Consider the following 21,654-nt stretch of genomic DNA (forward strand, 5'->3'; position numbering starts at 1 on the left):
GAAATATATTGAACCTATTTCTGATAAGAATATGCATATCAATATTTTTCTACATGGGGATTATGGGTGGAATATAATACCTAAACATACATTGAAACATGTTTAACCTATTTATGATAAGAATATGCATATAATTATTTTGCAACATGGTGATTATGGGTGGAATATTGTAGTTAAACATACCTTGGAACATATTTAACCAATTTCTCACAAGAATATGCATATAATTATTTTTCTACATTGGGATTATGGGTGGAATACTACAGTTAAACATACATATGAACATATTTAACCCATTTCTCAAAAGAATATGCATATAGTTATTTATCTACATGGGAGTTATGGGTGGAATATTATAGTTGAATATACCTAGGTACATATTTAACCTATTTCTGATAAGAATATGCATATCATTGATTTTCTACATGGGGATTATGGGTGGAATATTACAGTTAAACATACATAGGAACATATTTGACTAATTTCTGATAACAGTATGCAGATAATTATTTTTCTCCATGGGGATTATGGGTGGAATAGTACAGTTAAACATACATAGGAACATATTTAACCCATTTCTGATAAAAATATGCATATAATTATTTTTCTACATGGGGATTATGGGTGGAATATTCTAGTTAAAGATACTTAGAAATATATTGAACCTATTTCTGATAAGAATATGCATATCAATATTTTTCTACATGGGGATTATGGGTGGAATATCATACCTAAACATACATTGAAACATGTTTAACCTATTTCTGATAAGAATATGCATATAATTATTTTGCAACATGGTGATTATGGGTGGAATATTGTAGTTAAACATACCTTGGAACATATTTAACCAATTTCTCACAAGAATATGCATATAATTATTTTTCTACATGGGGATTATGGGTGGAATACTACAGTTAAACATACATAGGAACATATTTAACCCATTTCTCATAAGAATATGCATATAGTTATTTATCTACATGGGAGTTATGGGTGGAATATTACAGTTAAACAGACATAGGAACATATTTAACCCATTTCTGATAAGAATATGCATATAATAATTTTCTACATGCGGATCATGTGTGAAATATTACAGTTATACATACATAGGAACATATTGAACCCATTTCTGATAGGAATATGCATAAAATGATTTTTCTACATGGGGATTATGGGTGGAATATTACAGTTAAACATACATAGGAACATATTTAACCCATTTCTGATAAGACTATGCAGATAATTATTTTTCTACATCGGGATTATGGGTGGAATATTACAGTTAAACATACATAGGAACATATTTAACCTTTTTCTGATAAGAATTTGCATCTAATTATTTTTCTACATGGGGGTTATGGGTGAAATATTACAGTTAAACATACATAGGAACATTTTTAACCTATTTCTGATAAGAATATGCATATCATTTTTTCTACATGGTGATTATGGGTGGAATATTACAGTTAAATATACATAGGTACATATGTGACCTATTTTTGATAAGAATGTACATATATTTATTTTTCTACATGGGGATTATGGGTGGAATATTCTAGTTAAACATACATAGCAACATATTTAACCTATTTCTCATAAGAATATGCATATAACTTTTTCTACATGGGGATTATGGGTGGAATATTACAGTTAAACAGACATAGGAACATATTTAACCCATTTCTGATAAGAATATGCATATAATAATTTTCTACATGCAGATCATGTGTGAAATATTACAGTTATACATACATAGGAACATATTGAACCCATTTCTGATAGGAATATGCATAAAATGATTTTTCTATATGGGGATTATGGGTGGAATATTACAGTTAAACATACATAGGAACATATTTAACCCATTTCTGATAAGACTATGCAGATAATTATTTTTCTACATGGGGATTATGGGTGGAATATTACAGTTAAACATACATAGGAAGATATTTAACCCATTTTTGATAGGAATATGCATATAATTATTTTTCTACATGAGAATTATGGATGGAATATTGTAGTTCCACGGTTATTTTGAGGGGACAGCAAATTTACACCTCTTAAAATGTGAGAGGTGTAAATTAACCCATTTCGGGAATGACGCAGCAACGTATGGGTACATTGTTTTGTGCACCTGTGCCACTTTGCCGACGTATATCGGCATGAGCCGTTCAGCGAATGGTACACAAGGACCTGTATTGTGTAAGATGCCTGTGATCTTTCCCTATCACTGGCTTATTCCGCTTTGTCAGGTCTCTGTAAAGGTGGCCATCTTGGTATAGGAGTAGCGTTTTGCTTCGTAATGTCAGAGTTACCCCCTTGATGAATGTTGGGAAATGTTTAGATAGAAGTAGTAGATGCGGAGGAAGCAAAGATCCACTGAATAGGCAAATAAGAAGCAGGGGGATCTCTGCACTGCAGGCCTTCATGTACAGCTTTCTTTCTAGCAAGAAGAACAGTGATCAGCACAGTAGTGACATCAACAAATCTCACTCCAAATCATCTAGTGAGACCATCAGTCAGAGGCAGCAGTGCCTTAGATGATATTACACTGCAGATATACAGTTCTGAAGAGAGAAAAACAGGAAACAAAAGGCTCATTTTCAGGGTGCTATGAAGGTGCAATTAAAATTTCTAGATGCGTTTTAACCTCTTCAGCCCCGGAAGGATTTACCCCCTTCCTGACGGGGCCATTTTTACTGTACTGCGTCGCTTTAACTGACAATTGCGTGGTCATGCGGCACTGTACCTAAACAAAATTTACGTCCTTTTTCCCCCACAAATAGAGCTTACTTGTAGTGGTATTTGATCACCTCTGTGGTTTTTAATTTTTGCGCTATAAACAAAAAAGAGCAACAATTTTGAAAAAAAAATCAATATTTTTTACTTTTTTCTATAATAAATATCCCCCAATTTAAAAAAAAAACAAATTTTTCCCTCAGTTTAGGCCGATATGTAATCTTCTAATTATTTTTGGTAAAAAAAAATAATCGCAATAAGTGTATATTGATTGGTTTACGCAAAAGTTATAGCATCTTTTTTACTAATAATGGTGGTGATCTGCAATTTTTATTGGGACTGCGACATTGCGGCACACAGATCGGACACTTTTGACACTTTTGTGGAACCACTGACATTTATACAGCGATCAGAGCTATAAATAGCCACTAATTACTGTATAAATTTCACTGGCAGGGAAGAGGTTAACACTAGGGGCGATCAAGGGGTTAAATGTGTTCCCTCTGTTTGTTCTAATTGTGGGGGGATGGGACTGCCTGGGGGAGGACACTGATCGGTGTTCCTATATACTCTCCCCTGTCAGAACGTGGATTTGTGTGTTTACACACACAGATCCTCGTTTTGGCTTTGTCAGGAGCGATCGGTGTGCCCAGCGGACATCACAGCCGCTGGAAACGCGCATCGGTTCCTCACTACCGCGACGGGCGCTCCCCCTATACCCCCTTAAAGTGCCCGCCATACAGCTACGGCGATTCAGCAGGGGAGTCTTTTTTTATATATAGGCGAAAAAAGAGCAAAAAAAAAAAACAAAACAAAAAAAAATATTTTCTACTTTCTGTTTTTTTTAAATCCAACAAAATCACATTTCATCATTAATTTAGGTCAGAATGTATTCTGCTACATGTATTTGGTAAAAAAATCCTGATAAGTGCATGATGATTGATGTTTGTTTAAAGCTATAGTGCCTACAAGCTAGGCTACGTATCATTTAAAATTGATCAATCAATAGTATATCAACTGTTGGCCTATCTCATTTCTTGAGGCCCAAAAATGTCAGGACAGTACAAATACCCCCAAAATGACCCTGTTTGGAAAGAAGGCAGTCTAAGTTATTTAGTAAGAGACATGGCAAGTTTTTTGAAGTTGCAATTTTTTCCCACAATTGTTTGGAAAATGAAGAAATTTTTCCACAAAATTGGCATGTTACCAAGTTATTTCTCACACATGGCATTCCGAAAATTCAAAAGAATGAAAATCCAAAATAAACGAAAATTTGAAAATTTCCAAAACCCAAAAATCTAATAACTAACTAACTAACTAATAATAATAATTATTACTAACTATTAAATTATAGGTACTGTAATTTCCTTTAAAATTTGGATGTTGAACGTGAACGTAACGAATTTATCCGAAGTTACGAATTATCCGAAATAATGAATGCCGCATCTAAACAAATATAAAATAAGAATAATAAAAACTTTTTTATTATTATTATTTATTATTATTAATTAATTATGTTCCATTTGTTTAGATGCGGCATTTGCTATTTCGGATAATTCGTAACTTTGGATACATTTTTATTTGTTACGTTCCCTAACAGCCAAATTTTAAAGGAAATTCCAATACCTATAATTTAATAGTCAGTTGTTATTAGTTAGTTATTAATTTTCAAATTTTCAAATTTCAAATTTTTGAATTTCGATCATAACAAATGACCCGAAAAACAGAACCCCCCCCCCCAAAAAAAAACAAATTAAACAAAAACCAGAATGAATTACCGTAATTTTTCAGCAGTGCACATGTCTACTGCTTGCAGTCCCATAAATTAAGGAGCAATGTGCTGCAGACGTTAACATTAAAAAGATTAAAGTGTATCTCAACAGGGTGGAAATGTGTTTTTACAGTTATGCTGAACAGAAGTTGGGCCTTTACTACGCAACCTTAAATATCTAAAATCTAATTTTTTTTTATTATTTACATAAAAAAAAATATATATATATACAATTAATTTGGGCACAGTGTGGCATGGCTATGGTATATTCTAGTCAAGCTATCCTGAAAGGATGACCTGGTAATAAAGGGGTATATACAGGCTTGTACTAAAGTTGTTAAATAAAGGGATTATATTGTTATTTAACCACTTAAGGACCGAGCCTCATTTTGAGATTTGGTGTTTACAAGTTAAAATTATTTTTTTTGCTAGAAAATTACTTAGAACCCCCAAACATTATATATATTTGTTTCTAACACCCTAGAAAATAAAATGGCGGTTGTTGCAATACTTTCTGTCACCCCTTATTTGTGCAGCGGTCTTTCAAGCGCACTTTTTTTGGAAAAAATACACTTTTTTGAATTAAAATATAAAAATAAAAAATAAAATAGCTCAATTTTTTTATATTGTGAAAGATAATGTTATGCCAAGTAAATTGATACCCAACATGTCACGCTTCAAAATTGTGCCCGCTCGTGGAATGGTGACAAACTTTTACCCTTAAAAATCTCCATAGGTGGTGTTTAAAAATGTTTACAGGTTGCATGTTTTGAGTTACAGAGGAGGTTTAGGGTGAGAATTATTGCTCTTGCTCTAACGATCGCAGTGATACCTCACATGTGTAGTTTGAACACCGTTTTCATATGCGGGCGTTGCTCATGTATGCGTTCATTTCTGCGGGATGGGGCGCGTTAAAAAAAAAAAAATTCTTATTTATTTTACTTTTTATTTTTACATTTAGAAAAAAATTGTGTCACTTTTATTCCTATAGCAAGAAATGTAAACATCCCTTTGTAATAGAAAAAAAGCATGACAGGACCTCTAAATGTGAGATCTGGGGTCAAAAAGACCTCAGATCTCATATTTACACTAAAATGCAATAAAAAAATATTGTTTGAAAAAAAAAAAAAGTTCCTTTAGGAGCTATGGGCGGAAGTGATGTTTTGACGTTGCTTCTGCCCTGCAATGGTATGGAGCCGAGCGGGGGCCATCTTCTCCTCAGTCAGCTCCATACCACAGACCGAGAAGGATCCGATCGCCTCCGCCGCTACCAGTGGCACTGGTAAGTGGCGGAGGGCACCGGAGCATGGGAGGGGGGCCTCTCCCACCACCGATAAAAGTGATTTTGCGGCGAATCCGCTGCAGAGACCACTTTTATCTTAAAGCCGACCTCCCGCCTAAGAAGAGGATACTGGGGTTTTGGTAGCTAGCTGCTGCCATAACAATGATATTCCTCTTCAAACAGCCGATGTATAACGACGGCAGGCGGTCGGCAAGTGGATAAACCATTTCCAGACTATCCACCTTCGTTATACATCGCTACTTTGACATTAAATACCATTGTTATACCGTTGTTATAGCAGCAGATAGCTGCCATAACCCCGGTGGGCGGTCCGCTATAAGATAAAAGTGCTATAAGTGATAAAAGCGGCAGATTCGCCAGGAAATCATTTTTATAGGCGGCGGGAAAGGTGCCCCGCCTCCTGCCACATCCCGGGCATCCCCGCAGCTTTCCAGAGCCATTGGAAGAAGCGGAGACATTCCAATCCTTTTACCTGATGGACAGGAAGTCGAGTGAGGGCATGATGGCCCCCACTCAACTCTATATCCTTGGAGGACCGGAGTGACGTCAAACATCACTTCCGCCCAACGGCCTTAAAGGGACAACTTTTTTTAAATTGAAAAAAAAAATCTTTTTTTTTTTTTGCTTTTAAGTGTAAGATCTGAGGTTATATTACAAGGGATGTTTACATTCCTTGTAAAAGGAATTAAAGTGATCCAAAATAATTTTTTTAAAGGGAAAGTGTAAAAATAAAAAACGGAAAAATAAAAATGAAAATAAATTAGAAAAAAGTGCCCCTGTCTCTCCGTGCTCACACGCAGAAGCAAACGCACACATAAGTCACGCTCACATATGTTAAAGGTGTTCAAACCACACGTGACGGGAGTCACTTTGGGTGTGGTTGTATCCCATGGTTCTGTTGTGTCTGTCTGCCTTGGGAGAAAAGTATATTATGGGATGTATGTCTATGTGGAGGGGGGAATTCCTCCAGCAGCCCCTCCTAAGACTGTTTACTGATGAGAAGTTTGAATACACCTGACCTGTGTGTCTATTGTTATTGGAAAGTTTATCCCACCCTGAATCCAAGGGAGGGGGGAGTGTGGCTGAGTTGTATATCTGTTGTTACATGTGTTTGAATAAAGAGTCTGATGTTTTTCACCCTACACTGAGTTACGGCTGGTGACTGGGTGGGCTAAAGGGTCTTGGATAGTGCTGGTTTTGGACAAAGGAAGCATTTACGGTGGACATAGTCCTGTTAAAGACAGGGGTTTGTCACACCACACATCTGAAGTATTGCCGCAATCGTTACAACGAGTGCAATAATTCTAGCCCTAGACCTCCTCTGTAAGTCAAAACTGGTAACCTGTAGAAATTTTTAAATGTCGCCTATGGAGATTTTTAGGTGCCAAAGTTTGTCGCCATTCTGAGCGAAACTTTGAAGCTTGACATGTTGGGTATGAATTTACTCTGCGTAACATTATCTTTCACAACATAGAAAAAAATTGGGCTAACTTTACTGTTGTCTTATTTTTTTTAATTCAAAAAAGTGTATTTTTTACAAAACAATTGCGGTTGTAAAATACAGTGTGACATAAAATATTGCAAGGATCTCCATTTTATTCTCTAGGGTGTCTGAAAATAATATATATATATATATATATATATATATATATATATATATATATATATATATATAATGTTTGGGGGTTCTAAGTAATTTTCTAGCAAAAAAAAAATTAACTTGTCAACAAGTGTGAAAAATAGGCTTGGTCCTTAAGTGGCTAAAAGTATTTCCTGAAAGTTGATTAACAAAAAATTCTCTTTGTCTAGATCCCGAGATCGCAGTGTTCTGCGGACTGTTTACCGGGAAACAGAGAAGTGCCGAGCTCAGATGTACATGAATGCTGTCATGGTTGTGTCCCATGCTCAGAAGGAGAGATGTCCAATAAAACAGGTGGATTTTACTACTATTTTCTAAGACTTCTGTTGGTGGTAAAAGCAATGCAAGGAAACCCATAGCACCCCTAACATTTTTGTAAATATTTTATTGTATCTTTTCATGTGACAACACTGAAGAAATGACACTTTGCTACAATGTAAAGTAGTGAGTGTACAGCTTGTATAACAGTGTAAATTTGCTGTCCCCTCAAAATAACTCAACACACAGCCATTAGAGTCTAAACCGCTGGCAACAATAGTGAGTACACCCCTAAGTGAAAATGTCCAAATTGGGCCCAATTAGCCATTTTCCCTCCCCAGTGTCCTGTGATTTGTTAGTGTTACAAGGTCCCAGGTGTGAATGGGGAGCAGGTGTGTTAAATTTGGTATTATCGCTCTCACGCTCTCATACTGGTCACTGGAAGTTCAAAATGGCACCTCATGGCAAAGAAATCTCTGTGGATCTGAAAAAAAAGAATTGTTGCTCTAAATAAAGATGGCCTAGGCTATAAGAAGATTGCCAAGACCCTGAAACTGAGCTGCAGCACAGTGGCCAAGACAATACAGTGGTTTAACAGGACAGGTTCCACTCAGAACAGGCCTCGCCATGGTCCATCAAAGAAGTTGAGTGCACGTGCTCAGTGTCATATCTAGAGGTTGTCTTTGGGAAATAGACGTATGAGTGCTGCCAGCATTGCTGCAGAGGTTGAAGGGGTGGGGGGTCAGCCTGTCAGTGGTCAGACCATACGCCGAACACTGCCTCAAATTGGTCTGCATGGCTGTCATCCCAGAAGGAAGCCTCTTCTATAGATGCTGCACAAGAGAGCCCACAAACAGTTTGCTGAAGACAAGTAGACTAAGGAGAGTACACCTCTCAAAATGTGAGAGGTGTACTCACTTTTATGAGATTCAGTACAGTACACAAAAACAGAGGCTAGGTACACAGCTAGCCCCATGATTGTCCTAGATATTTAACTCCTTCCCAGCCAGTGTCATTAGTACAGTGACCATGCATATTTTTAGCACTGATCACTGTTTTGGTGTTGCTGGTTCCCGCAAAGTGACAAAAATATCAGTGTCCGATTGTCCACCGCAATATCGCAGTCCAGATATAAGTAGTTGATCATTACTAGTATAAAAAAGAATAAATAAAAATTCCTGAAATATATCCCATAGTGTGTAGACGTTATAACATTTGTGTAAACCAATCAATATACGCTTATTGGGAATTTTTTATTTATTTTTTTTACCAAAAACATGTAGCAGAATACATATTGGCCTAAATGAAGAAATTTGATTTTTACATTTTTTTAAATTGGATATGTTTTAAAGCAGAAAGTAAAAAAATATTGTTTCTTTTTTTTCAAAATTGACAGTATTTTTGGTTTATAGCGCAAAAAAAACAAAAAAAAAACGCAGAGGTGATCAAATACCACCAAAAGAAAGCTCTATTTGTGGGAAACAAAGGACATAAATTTCATTTTGACACAGCGTTGCATGACTGCGCAAATGTCAGTTAAAATAAAACAGTGCCGTATCGCAAAAAAATGGCCTAGTCATGAAGGGGATTAAACCTTCCAGAGGTCAAATGGTTAATATGTATATTACGTTGGCTTTTTCCATATGAAAACGTTGTGGAGTTTTTGTCTAAAATACTTTTTAATCTGTGTAAATTAAAAACTAAGTTCAAACACAATTCAACAATTGTTTTTTTTTTTCAGGAAGTGATAACTGCATGAAGTGTCTGGACCACGAATGGCCAAATGAGAACAAAACTGAATGTAATCCCAAGCTAATAGAGTTTTTGTCTTATACTGATAATCTATCTTTATTTTTCATGGTTATCTCTTTATTCCTTTGCATTTTAACTTTTTTGACAATGACTGTATTTATTTCATATGGAGATACCCCCATTGTCAGAGCCAATAACAAGAGCCTCAGCTTTGTCCTCCTGGTCTCCATCATGTTGGGTTTCCTCTGTGTGTTCTTGTTTCTGGGTCATCCCATGGATACAACCTGCTGGCTACGCCAAACATCTTTTGGATTTCTTTTTACCATAGCGGTCTCTTCTGTGTTGGGCAAGACTGTGATGATTTGGCTTGCTTTCAAAGCCACCAAACCGGGCAGTGTGTGGAAAAAATGGGTTGGAGTAAAACTGCCCAATTCTGTTGTCTTCATCTGCTCATCATTGCAAGTTTTAATCTGCATTGCATGGTTGTCGATCTCTCCCCCATTCCAGGAGTTGGACAAATGCTCATATCAAACAAAGATCATCGTTCAGTGTAATGAAGGGACAGTTATCGGGTTCTACTCTGTCCTGGGTTATATGGGGATCCTGGCTGCTTTCAGTTTTATTACAGCGTTTTTAGCAAGGACATTACCGGACAGTTTTAATGAAGCCAAATACATCACCTTCAGCATGCTGGTGTTCTGCAGTGTCTGGATTGCCATGATCCCGGCCTATCTGAGCACCAAAGGGAAATATATGGTGGCTGTGGAGATTTTTGCCATCCTGACCTCAAATGCTGGACTTCTAGTTTGTATCTTTTTTCCAAAATGTTACAAAATTCTTTGTCAACCCAACTTAAATTCAAGGAAGCATTTGCTTGACAACAGATGCAAATAACTTTTTAGGCTGGGTTCCCCTATTACAAATTGGTTGCGGGCTTCCCTGCATCCAGTTCACATGTCAAGAGAGCTGCTCCATTGTGAATTGCATAGGAGTCCTGTGTGTCTTCTGGTTAGTTTCAGGTCCGAATTCAGCCAAAAAGCCGGGAACAGGGACGCATTGGACCCTTGCTGTGAGCCGCTCCATGCAGCAGTGTGAACTCAGCCTTACAGTGATATTAAAGAGTTGTACCTTCATATTAAACTTAATGTGGGGCTTCCAGGAGAATGGAATGTCTGCTTTACCAATGATCCACCACCCCAATCACATTTTGGCTAAAACCACTTGCATTGGCAGCTGGGTTTTTTTTTGGGGAGGGCAGACAACCACCCCCCCCACTGCCGGTTGGATCACCTGCTCCCCCGGGGGACTCTTATGGTCATCCAGCCCCACACTTATCCCATCTAGGTTGCTGGCAGGCTGCGCTCCTATGGGCTCCTCCTCTGCATCATGGCAGCTTCCACTGTGCGTCTCCTCCTTCCTCCTCCTAGGCATCCAAAAGGGTCACCTGTCCTTTCAGCCATTCAAGTGATGCCTCTCAGGGCCCGCTTCCTGATTGGCGGGGAGGAGGATCAGTGTGACAATAGTGAATATTAATTTGCTATCATCACAAAACTGGGTGGGCTCGGGGCTCAGTGCTCTGCACCTCAAGCCCAACCTTTTTTTGGAGCCTATTTGAGGTTCTGGCTCTAATCACGTGGTTTAAAACCCTCCCTCCCCATTGTTATCCATGTGTCTGGCACCCTTCATGTAGATTAGGGGCCAGGCACATGGATGGGGGGCACTGACCACTTGTCAAAAACAAGTTGCATTTTTCTAGCAAATAAGTGTTTTTTTGGTTCTATCAGCAAAGTTGACCTTTTTTTTATGGAAGGTTGATTTTAAGGCTTGAACACAATAAATGATGCTCCAAGTAGAATATTTTCCTTTTGCAATGTTGCACCACAGGCATGCATACCATTTGTAGTGCTTGTTTTAACTTTTTAAGTTAATAAACTTGTTCACAGTTAAAAGATGTAAAACAGATATCTTCACTGATTTTCTTGTTCAGTACTTGTATTGAAGGATTTGCATACAAAGTTGGGAAATATGCAACATGGAGGAAAAATAATTCTTGTCACCATGCAGGGAGGACCAGTAGGCAAGAATTAAAGCTTATAACAGAAATCGGTACATTGACTATTAAAATAGAGAAAACATTTTAGAAATAATTTGAATCAAAACATTATTCCCATATTCTATGCAATGCATCAACAGAATCATGCGGGTGAAACAAGATGCCTTCCCTGGAAAGGCCCAGGGTTAGCAGTAGAAGCATTAAAAACCGGGAGATGGGAGGGAGGCAAGAAACACAAAGAAGAGTAAAGAAGTAGTAGATAGATTCAGTCAAAAAACCAATGGTATTTGGAGCGCTATGGCTGATGAGAGGACACCTCTATTGGGGGAGTATGGCATGTATATTACAATAGAAATAGGTAAAAAATTGCGCTATACAAATCAAATTAAATTAAAGTTCATATGTGTATCAAACAAATGATACATGTTAAAAATAGTCTACATTAACGTGACAAAAGTGAATAGTTCCATATCCGTTTCCATCACCAAATAGCACAGTGAATCCACCACCATCTATGGAAAGGCTTACCAGCTCCAGTGGACCCCTTGTCACAGGGGGTCAATGAACACCTGCAGCCTAAACCCAGCCAGGACCTCTCTCCACACTTTAGGATCACTCCACACTTTGGATGGTATCGAATGGAAATGTATAGAGGGTTGTCACCGAAAAGGAAACCAAAACGGCTCCACATAGTGTAAATTATCCTTTAGGTTTATTAGGGATCTCACTCACAGCAATACACAATGAGCTGACATCTAAAAGCCTTAAGTTATGTGTGTCGGCCAGCACACATCTAAACAAACCTGATCGTTGGGACATGAGAAGAGAGATGGTTATGTCAGCACATCGCTTCGCCCACAATTGGACAGATCAATCCAGATACAGGGTAGGAGGGGAGGAGGGAAAGTCCATATATTCTAAAAGTCCAAATGTTCTGGGGGCACATGGGCTCCGCCTCCAATACATACATCCGGCCCCCTTATCTACATGCAGGACGCCAGACTCATGGATTCCAGGGGGGTTTTGAAGCATGTGATTAGAGCCAGAGGCTCTAATGGGCTTCAAAAAAGGGTGGACTAGGGGCGCCAATAGCGAATGAATATTCGCTATTGTCACACTGATTCTCCTCCCGGCCAATCAGGAAGCAGGTCGTGAGACTCGTTTCCCGATTGGCCGAAAGGAGAAGCCATCCTATTGGCCTATGGGGAGGAAGGGGAGGAGGAGGAGGAGGGAGGAGACGTACGGCTGAGGAGACACACCAGATCATCAGAGATGGGACATGGAGGAGACTGAGGGGGGAAGCCGCCACCTGCCAGCACAGGGTGAATGGGCTGGCGACCGGGGCGGGTGTGGGTATGGTGTGTGGTGGGGGCTGGAGTGACGGGGGGTCCGGTAGGTCTGCCGGCATCCCTACCGATGGAGCACCAGTCACTGACACACTTGTGCACACACTGGAAAGGCAGCCTGCTGAAGGGCAGAAGAAACTCTGTAGGTACTGAGATACAAGGAGAAAGGAGCATTACCAATCTGAGTGTAGCAATATCAAAAAACAAGTTTATTTAAAGGTAATGCACTTATTAGACAATGGTGATTCTGGGCACACTGTAACTGTCAGCCAAGTGATAGCAGAGATACGGGGTGGCAGCTGAAGGGTGCGGTGTCATCGTACTTGGTGGCACCGGTGGTTTCCGGTGTCCCAGGCTGGCATGCGTGCTCCTTCATCAGGCAGTGCTGTCGGACATCTTTGATGTGGCTAAATAGAGCTGGGTAAGCAGGCGGCCAATGAGGGAGGGCAGCCGCCACCCTTCTCTGCACTAGACACACCGCTGACAAGTGGGCGGGCAGGATACAAATACGAGTGCCAAATGGTATATAGGAAAAATTAATGGGTGGATCACAGTATATACAGAGGTTAAAATTAAAAATAAAAATAATAAAACATGATTGGAACTAGTAAAATATAGACAATTAAACAATTACACAATTGAAATAAAGGTGTGTGAGGAAAATACATATATGGAAAACACTGCATGTGGAGATACTTACTGAGGAACGATTCTATATGAGGGATATTATTATTTCTTAAGACCATAAGGGTCCTGTGGAAAAAAAATATATAAAAAAGAGGGAGATGTTAATTATTACAATTATTGCCCATGCTTAATAGGGATGGACCAAACACCCCCCCCCGGTTTGGTTTGCACCAGAACACTAGCACACATGCAAACCCTATTAAGGTTTATGGGACACGAACATGAAAAATCTAAAGTCCTCATTTTAAAGGCTTATAGGCAAGTTATTGGCATAATAAAGTGTTTGGTGACCAGGATAATGCCCTAGGGGACATGTATCAATGCAAAAAATATTTTTTTAAAACAATCTTTCGTTTTTAAAGGAGCAGTGATTTTATTGATGCTTAAAGTGAAACAATAAAAATGAAAAATTCCTTTACATATCGTTCCTTTACATTGGCACATCTGTACAATGTGTAGAACCTGCTGCAGGAATCCTGACATTTGTAAAGGAAAATACGTCATTTAAACTTGCTCGCGGCTGTAATGTATTGCCGCATTCTGGCAATACAGATTAAAAGAAAATGAAAAAAAAATGTTGTGGAGTCACCCCCCAGCCCATACCAGGCCCTTCCAGTGTGGTATTTATTTTTAGGGGAACCCCACGCCAAAATTTTTAAAAAAATGGCTTGGGCCCCCCAAAATCCATACCAGACCCTTATCCGAGAATGCAGCCTGGCAGGCCAGGAAAGAGGGGGGATGAGCGAGTGCCCCCCCTCCTGAACCATACCAAGCCACATGCCCTCAACATGGGGGGGTTTAACAAGTCCTTTATTGAAAAATAAAAAAATAGTGTCCCTCGATGTACAACCATTGTCAATCACGATGCCCGCTGACCCGAAAAATAGAAAAAAATAAAAACGCTTTCACCTCTGGGGAGGCCTCCGGCAGTCTGCCCAATTTACCATTACTTATATAGGCAAGGGGCGGGGCCACCCGCTTTTGTCACAAGGTGCCACTGCCCCCTTATTAAGCAGATGGGGGTGCCACCGAGTGATGTAGCCGGGTGGCCCAGCCCCTTGCCTATATAAGAACTTGCAAAGCAGAGAGGAGTCAGACAGCCGGAGACCTCCCAAGAGGCGACAGCGGGTTGGCTTTTTTATGCTATTTTTCGGGTCCGGTGGGTGTCGTGATTGACGATGGATTACATTGAGGGACACTACTTTTTTCTTTTTTTTAACAGTTCTTGCCAAGAACTGTTTCTTGTGGTTCTCACTTTTTAAAACTTTTTTGGTGAATGGGTAGGAGTACGGTACCCGATACCTATTCACCTGGGTGGCATCTGGGGTCCCCCTTGTTAAAAGGGGCTTCCAGATTCTGATAAGCCTCCCGTCTGCAGACCCCAGGGTTGTCAATAAAAAAAAAAACATTTTATTTTCATTTCTGTTATAAAATTTTGCAAATTAGCAATTTTTGTTCATAAATTTGGGCCAAAATTTATACTGCTACATATCGTTGGTAAAAATAACCCAAATTAGTGGATATCATTTATTCTATGTGAACGTTATACAGTCTGCAAGCTATTAGACATGCACACTGTCGAAAGATATGTTCGTTTTTGTTTTATTCATTTTTCTTTTTAGTTTTTCGGGTTATTCATTATGATCGAAATTTGTTATTTCAAATAAATTCATAACTTCGGAAAAGTTCGAATTTCGCAATCCGAAAATTTGGAAATTCGAAAATTTAAAAAAATTTTAAAATTCTAAAATTCTAAAATCCGCAAATAAGAATGAAAATCATAAAATTCAAAAGAACGAAAATCCAAAAATCTGAAAATCCAAAATAATAACCAACTAACTATCTAATAATAACTATTAATTTATAGGTTTTGGAATTTCCTTTCAAATTTGGCTGTTAGTGAACGTAACGAATACAAATTTTTTCAAAGTTACGAATCATCCGAAAAAACGAATGCCGTATCTAAATAATGGAACGTAACAAACTAATAATAATAAATAATAATAATAAAAAGGTTTTATTATTATTAATTATTAATTTGTAACCTTCCATTCGTTTAGATGTGGCATTCGTTATTTCAGATAATTTGTAACTTCGGGTTAATTTGTTACGTTCACTACCAGCCAAATTTGAAAGGAAATTCCAATACCTATAATTTAATAGTTATTAATAGTTATTATTAGTTAGTTATTATTTTGGATTTGGGGATTTCGGAAACATTTGTTTAACAGGTTTTTGTTAATTGGAATATTTCCAAATGAAGGAATTTCGTTGAAAAACGAATCCGAAACTAAACTAATTACACATGTCTACAAGCTATGGTGCAAATCATAAAATATTGATCACACCTGATGTACTGACGGCCAATGCATTTCTTGAGGCCCTGAAATGTCAGGACAGTACAAATACCCCCCAAAATTACCCCTTTTTGGAGAGTAGACAATCCAAGGTATTTAGTAAGAGGCATAGCGAGTTTTTTGAAGTTGTAATTTTTTTCCCACAATTCTTTGGAAAATGAAGAAATATATATTTTTTTACACAAAATTGTCATAAAAACAAGTTATTTCTCACACACAGCATATACATACTTCCAATTACACCCCAAAATACATTCTGCTACTCATCCGGAGTATGACGATACCACATGTGTAAGACTTTTTCACAGCCTGGCCACATAGAGAGGCCCAACATGCAGGGAACACCATCAGGCCTTCTAGGAGCATAAATTACACATCTAATTAAATTTCTACCTAACACACTTTTGAAGGTCCTGGATCACCAGGCCAGTGGAATTACCTACAAAATGACCCCATTTTGGAAAGACAACACCCCAACATATGAAGCATGGGCAGCAGATAGTTACTCAGGTACTCTGATGGGCTACAGATAGGTACTCGGATATTCTGATGGGCTGCAGATAGGTACTCGGGTACTCTGATGGGCTGCAGATAGGTTCTCGGGTACTCTGATGGGCTGCAGACAGGTACCCGGGTACTCTGATGTGTTTGAGACAGGTACTTGGGTACTCTGATGGGCTGCAGATAGGTAATTCAGCAGTGGGGTCCCCCCACACCAATTTTTCCCATTTTAAAAAACATTTATATTCTTTTTTTAACAATTCTTTTTTTAAAATTCAGCTGTGGGTACCCACTGAAAGCTGAATTTTTTAATAAAATTGTAAAAAAAATGTAAATGAAAAAAAAAATGGGGAAAAAATGGCGTAGGGGGACCCTTTGAATCTGGGAATTTTAACCACTTCCTGCAGCCCACCAGAGTACCCAAGTACTGTGTGCTCAGTGGGCGAACATCCCGCTAAGTGCCCAGAAAGTTCGGGTTTTAGGTGAGTACTTGAATGGGCAATGTTCAGACCAAACTTGTGCTCGGCCAAAACTGTTCGCCCATCCCAAGTGGTGCCTGAACACTGTAACCCCTCACAGTTACTCTTGCTGGTCACAGGAATGGGCCTTTTGTTAAAACTAGAAAACATTTTAAATTACATGCACCAATCAAACAGGTGCAGAAAAATTGGGCCTTGGGTGTTGGTGGTGCCTTAACACTATAACCCCTCACAGTTACTCTTGTTGGGCGCAGGAACTGGCCCCGCTGTTAAAAATTTGAAAATAAATTTGAAATTACATGCACCGATCGAACAGGTGCAGAAAAATTGGGCCTTGGGTGTTGGTGGTGCCTGAACACTGTAACACCTCAAGGTTACTCTTGCTGGGCACAGGAATGGGCCTTGCTGTTAAAAATGTGACAAAAAAATTTGATTGGGCCTTGGGTGTTGGTGGTGCCTTAAAACTGTAACCCCTCACAGTTACTCTTGCTGGGAATAGGATAGGCAGCATAGGCAGTCTTCAAGGGATCATAAATCCCTAGCAAATTCAATTAGTTACATCAGTATCAGGGGCTTGATAGCTACTGTTGATCCAGGACTGATTTATTTTAATAAATGTCAGACGGTCAATGGAGTCTGTGGACAGACGCACACTTTTATCCTTCACAAAACCTCCAGCAGAATTGAATGTCCATTCAGAAACCACACTGGATGCAGGACAGGCCAGTAGCTCAATTGCATATTAAGAATATTGAGCAACCCAGTGGATGCTCAGTTGGAAAGGTCTCCATGTCTGCTCTTGCCCCTAGATAATCCTGCACCATATGATGCAGACGCTCATCAAGGTGCCCTGAAGATGTTTCATCCTTTGCTCCTTCTTTGAAGGCATGATGAGCTCTGCAACTTAACCTTGTAATGTGGATCAAGAAGGGTTGCCAGCCAGCAATGATCCCTCTCCTTGATACCATGAATCCTCAGTTCCTGTCGCAGGCTTTGTAGAATCAGGGAGCCCATGCAGTGTAAGTTTGAGGAGGCATGAGATTCTGAGTCCTCTGGGTCACTAAGGATGACATTGTCAGGAACTACCTCCTCTCAGCCACGTACAATTCCTGGGGTTTCTGGGGACTGAAAACCATTCCTTAAAGACTGCTGTATGTTATCCTCTACATTCATGCTGACACAAACCTCCTCCTCTTCCTCCTGTGTGTTTGGTGGCCCCGCAGGAATGGTATCTGCATAAAGGGGGCCTTGAGAGGAAAGGAAGTCCTTCTCTTTCTCCTGCTGTTTTGCCTCAAGTGCCCTGTCTATGATTTCACAAAGCGTGTGCTCCAGCAGGAAGACTAGAGGGCTAGTGTCATTGATGCTTGGGTGCAAGCACCTGTGGCACCCATTGCTTTACCATCATTCCTCTCAGTGGAGGTTTTTGAGAAGACTTGAGGTATAGTAAAGGTAGAGATCCCAGATGAGGAGCAAGGAGAAGTCTGCATTTTTTTATGATGTGGGTCTTTCAGGTGCTGTTGCCAATGGACTGCATGGCAGGTTGTCATATGTCTTGTAAAGCATGTGCCCAAGCGGCTGGTGTTCTGGCCATGCTTCATTCAGAGGTTGTCTTTGGGAAATAGACATATGAGTGCTGCCAGCATTGCTTCAGAGGTTGAATGGGTGGGGGGTCAGCCTGCCAGTGCTCAGAAAATAGACTACACACTGCATCAAATTGGTCTGCATGGCTGTCGTCCCAGAAGGAAGCCTCTTCTAAAGGTGATGCACAAGAAAGCCTGCAAACAATTTGCTGAAGACAAGCAGACTAAGGACATGGATTACTGGAACCATGTCCTGTGGTCTGATGAGACCAAGATAAACTTATTTGGTTCAATGGTGTCAAGCGTGTGTGGCGACAACCAGGTGAGGAGTACAAAAACAAGTGTGTCTTGCCTACAGTCAAGCATGGTGGTGGGAGTGTCATGGTCTGGGGTTGCATGAGTGCTGCCGGCACTGGGGAGCTACAGTTCATTGAGGGAACCATGAATACCAACATGTACTGTGACATACTGAAGCAGAGCATGATCCCCTCTCTTCAGAGACTGGGCCACAGGGCAGTATTCCAACATGATAACGACCACAAACACACCTCCAAGATGACCACTGCCTTGCTAAAGAAGCTGAGGGTAAAGGGCATGGACTGGCCAAGCATGTCTCTAGACCTAAACCCTATTGAGTATCTGTGGGGCATTCTCAAACGGAAGGTGGAGGAGCGCAAGGTCTCTAACATCCACCAGCTCCATCATGGAGGAGTGGATGAGGACTCCAGTGGCAACCTGTGAAGCTCTGGTGAACTCCATGCCCAAGAGGGTTAAGGCAGCTGGAAAATAATGGTGGCCACACAAAATATTGACACTTTGGGTCCAATTTGGACATTTTCACTTAGGGGTGTACTCACTTTTGTTGCCAGTGGTTTAGACATTAATAGCTGTGTGTTGAGTTATTTTGAGGGGACAGCAAATTTACACTGTTATACAAGCTGTACACTCACTACTTTACATTGTAGACAAGTGTCATTTCTTCAGTGTTGTTACATGAAAAGATAGAAGAAAATATTAAAAAAAAATGTTAGGGGTGTACTCACTTATGTGATACTGTATATATACGCACACATGTGTGTTTGAGATTTGGGGTGCAAATCCTAATGCAATAGGCTGCACACACCTATGTTATTCACACTACACTACACTGACTTCACTAAACTGAACGCATTATCCACTAACTACCTGCCTAATCTCCACTAACATGCCACACAAGGTTTCCGTGTAAGCAGCCTTATATAGTGTGGGCCGTGGATTTAGCCCCTGAGCCATGATTGGCCCAAGGCACAAGTTCTTTTGTGTGCAAGCTATTTGAGAAACAAGACAACTTGCAGGAAAGCTGTGTACAGACATACGAGGAGTATGTGTCTGTGTATTGACTAGGACATTGCTTGTAAAAGAGTTGGTGTCTTTGCTGAAACAGAGAGAGGGTCTAACCAAAACTTAATAGACAGAAGGCTGTGTTTTGTTCCCCATTCTGCGTGTTGTTGAAACCCCTGCTAGAAAAACCTTTTGTTAAGGAACATTTTTCTTTAACATGAATTGATAACACTTGCACACACTAGTATTTACACTAAGCAATTGACACTTTAAACTCTGATTTTTATTATTTTTAGTGAAAATATAATATAGGGATACACAGAGTGTCACACAGGTACAACCACCTAAGTGGAATGTAAATGCAAGTGTTAAATAAGAAAAGGTAGATGTGGCGCTGTTCTAGGGTACAATAATTGCATGCCCCTGTGTGACACTCTGTGTACAATAATTGCATGTCCCCTGTGTGACACTCTGTGTATCCCTATATTATACTCCCACTAAAAATAATAAAAATCTGAGTTTAAAGTGTCAAATGCTTAATGTAAATACTAGTGTGTGCAAGTGCTATCAATGCACGTATGCAAGAGTAAATGAGTGTGTTGTAATAAAAAAAACTAAAGTGACAGGTGCTCTTCAAAACCATGCCCTAGTGATACTCATATATATCAAAACATTATTTTCATGCAAAAAAAAAAAAATATATATATATACATACGCTGTGATCATAAATAGTCCATAATTCATTTCCAAATAAAAAAAGTAGTAAAATATATAAGAATGAAAAATGAAAAATGGAAAAAGTGACAGGTGCTCTTCAAATCTGTGCTCTGTGCTTCTTATAGATCCCCCTATAGGTATTGCACTCACCCGAAGCACTTACCCCACACAGGGGTATTTCACTTTCACAGTATCTGCCACTGTGCAGCAATCATCAGATCTTTATCTGCTATGTCAGCTATATCTTTCCGTGCTTGTGGTATTAGGTGTATCTTTCTTCTTTAGATCCCCCTCCGCATCTCCCACATATAGGAAAGAGACATCTCCATAGTGTGATTCCGTTTTAAATCACATTTATTGTTACATAAAAGTGGAAATGTACTCACATTGATTCAAATGCCTATAAGCCTTTAAAAAACACAGAAAGCCGGGATGATTCACGCTCAATGGCCCGAAACCAGAAATGATGCAAAGACGCTAGATGCTCCGCCCTATGCGTTTCGTCATCAAGCCGTCATCTTGCTACACCATCTGGTTTAAATAGCATGTGGTGATCCCTGATTATTAGTCATGTGGCCGTGGCCATTTTTGGTTAGTCCATCGATAAATTAATACAGGCGCCATCTATTATGTTATCCTTCCTATAATATTAGTCTTTTTTGCATGAAAATAATGTTTTGATAAATATGAGTATCACTATCACTAAGGCATGGTTTTGAAGAGAACCTGTCACTTTAGTGTTTTTTTTATTACAACACACTCATTTACTCTTGCATACGTGTATTGATAGCACTTGCACACACTAGTATTTGCACTAGGCATTTGACACTTTAAACTCTGATTTTTATTATTTTTAATGGGCGTATAATATAGGGATTAGGGATGAGCTTCGAGTTCGAGTCGAACTCATGTTCGACTCGAACATTGGCTGTTCGCAAGTTCGCCGAACAGCGAACAATTTGGGGTGTTCGCGGCAAATTCGAATGCCGCAGAACACCCTTTAAAAGTCTATGGGAGAAATCAAAAGTGCTAATTTTAAAGGCTTATATGCAAGTTATTGTCATAAAAAGTGTTTGGGGACCCGGGTCCTGCCCCAGGGGACATGGATCAATGCAAAAAAAAGTTTTAAAAACGACCATTTTTTCA

The 21,654-nt window shown here is 39.4% G+C and overlaps 1 protein-coding gene across 1 annotated transcript in view; it reads left to right on the forward strand.

Annotated features, from left to right (window-relative positions):
- Nucleotides 1-10,362, forward strand: part of LOC141112908 (vomeronasal type-2 receptor 26-like) — a 60,421-nt gene extending 50,059 nt beyond the window's left edge. The window contains exons 5-6 of the mRNA XM_073606011.1: nt 7,629-7,752; nt 9,458-10,362. Coding sequence (XP_073462112.1) covers nt 7,629-7,752; nt 9,458-10,362 — 1,029 coding nt within the window. The remainder of the gene's footprint in view (nt 1-7,628; nt 7,753-9,457) is intronic.
- Nucleotides 10,363-21,654: the final 11,292 nt, after the last annotated feature.

This window comes from Aquarana catesbeiana, linkage group LG11 (genome assembly GCF_042186555.1).
Source record: "Aquarana catesbeiana isolate 2022-GZ linkage group LG11, ASM4218655v1, whole genome shotgun sequence".
Classification (NCBI taxonomy): domain Eukaryota; kingdom Metazoa; phylum Chordata; class Amphibia; order Anura; family Ranidae; genus Aquarana; species Aquarana catesbeiana.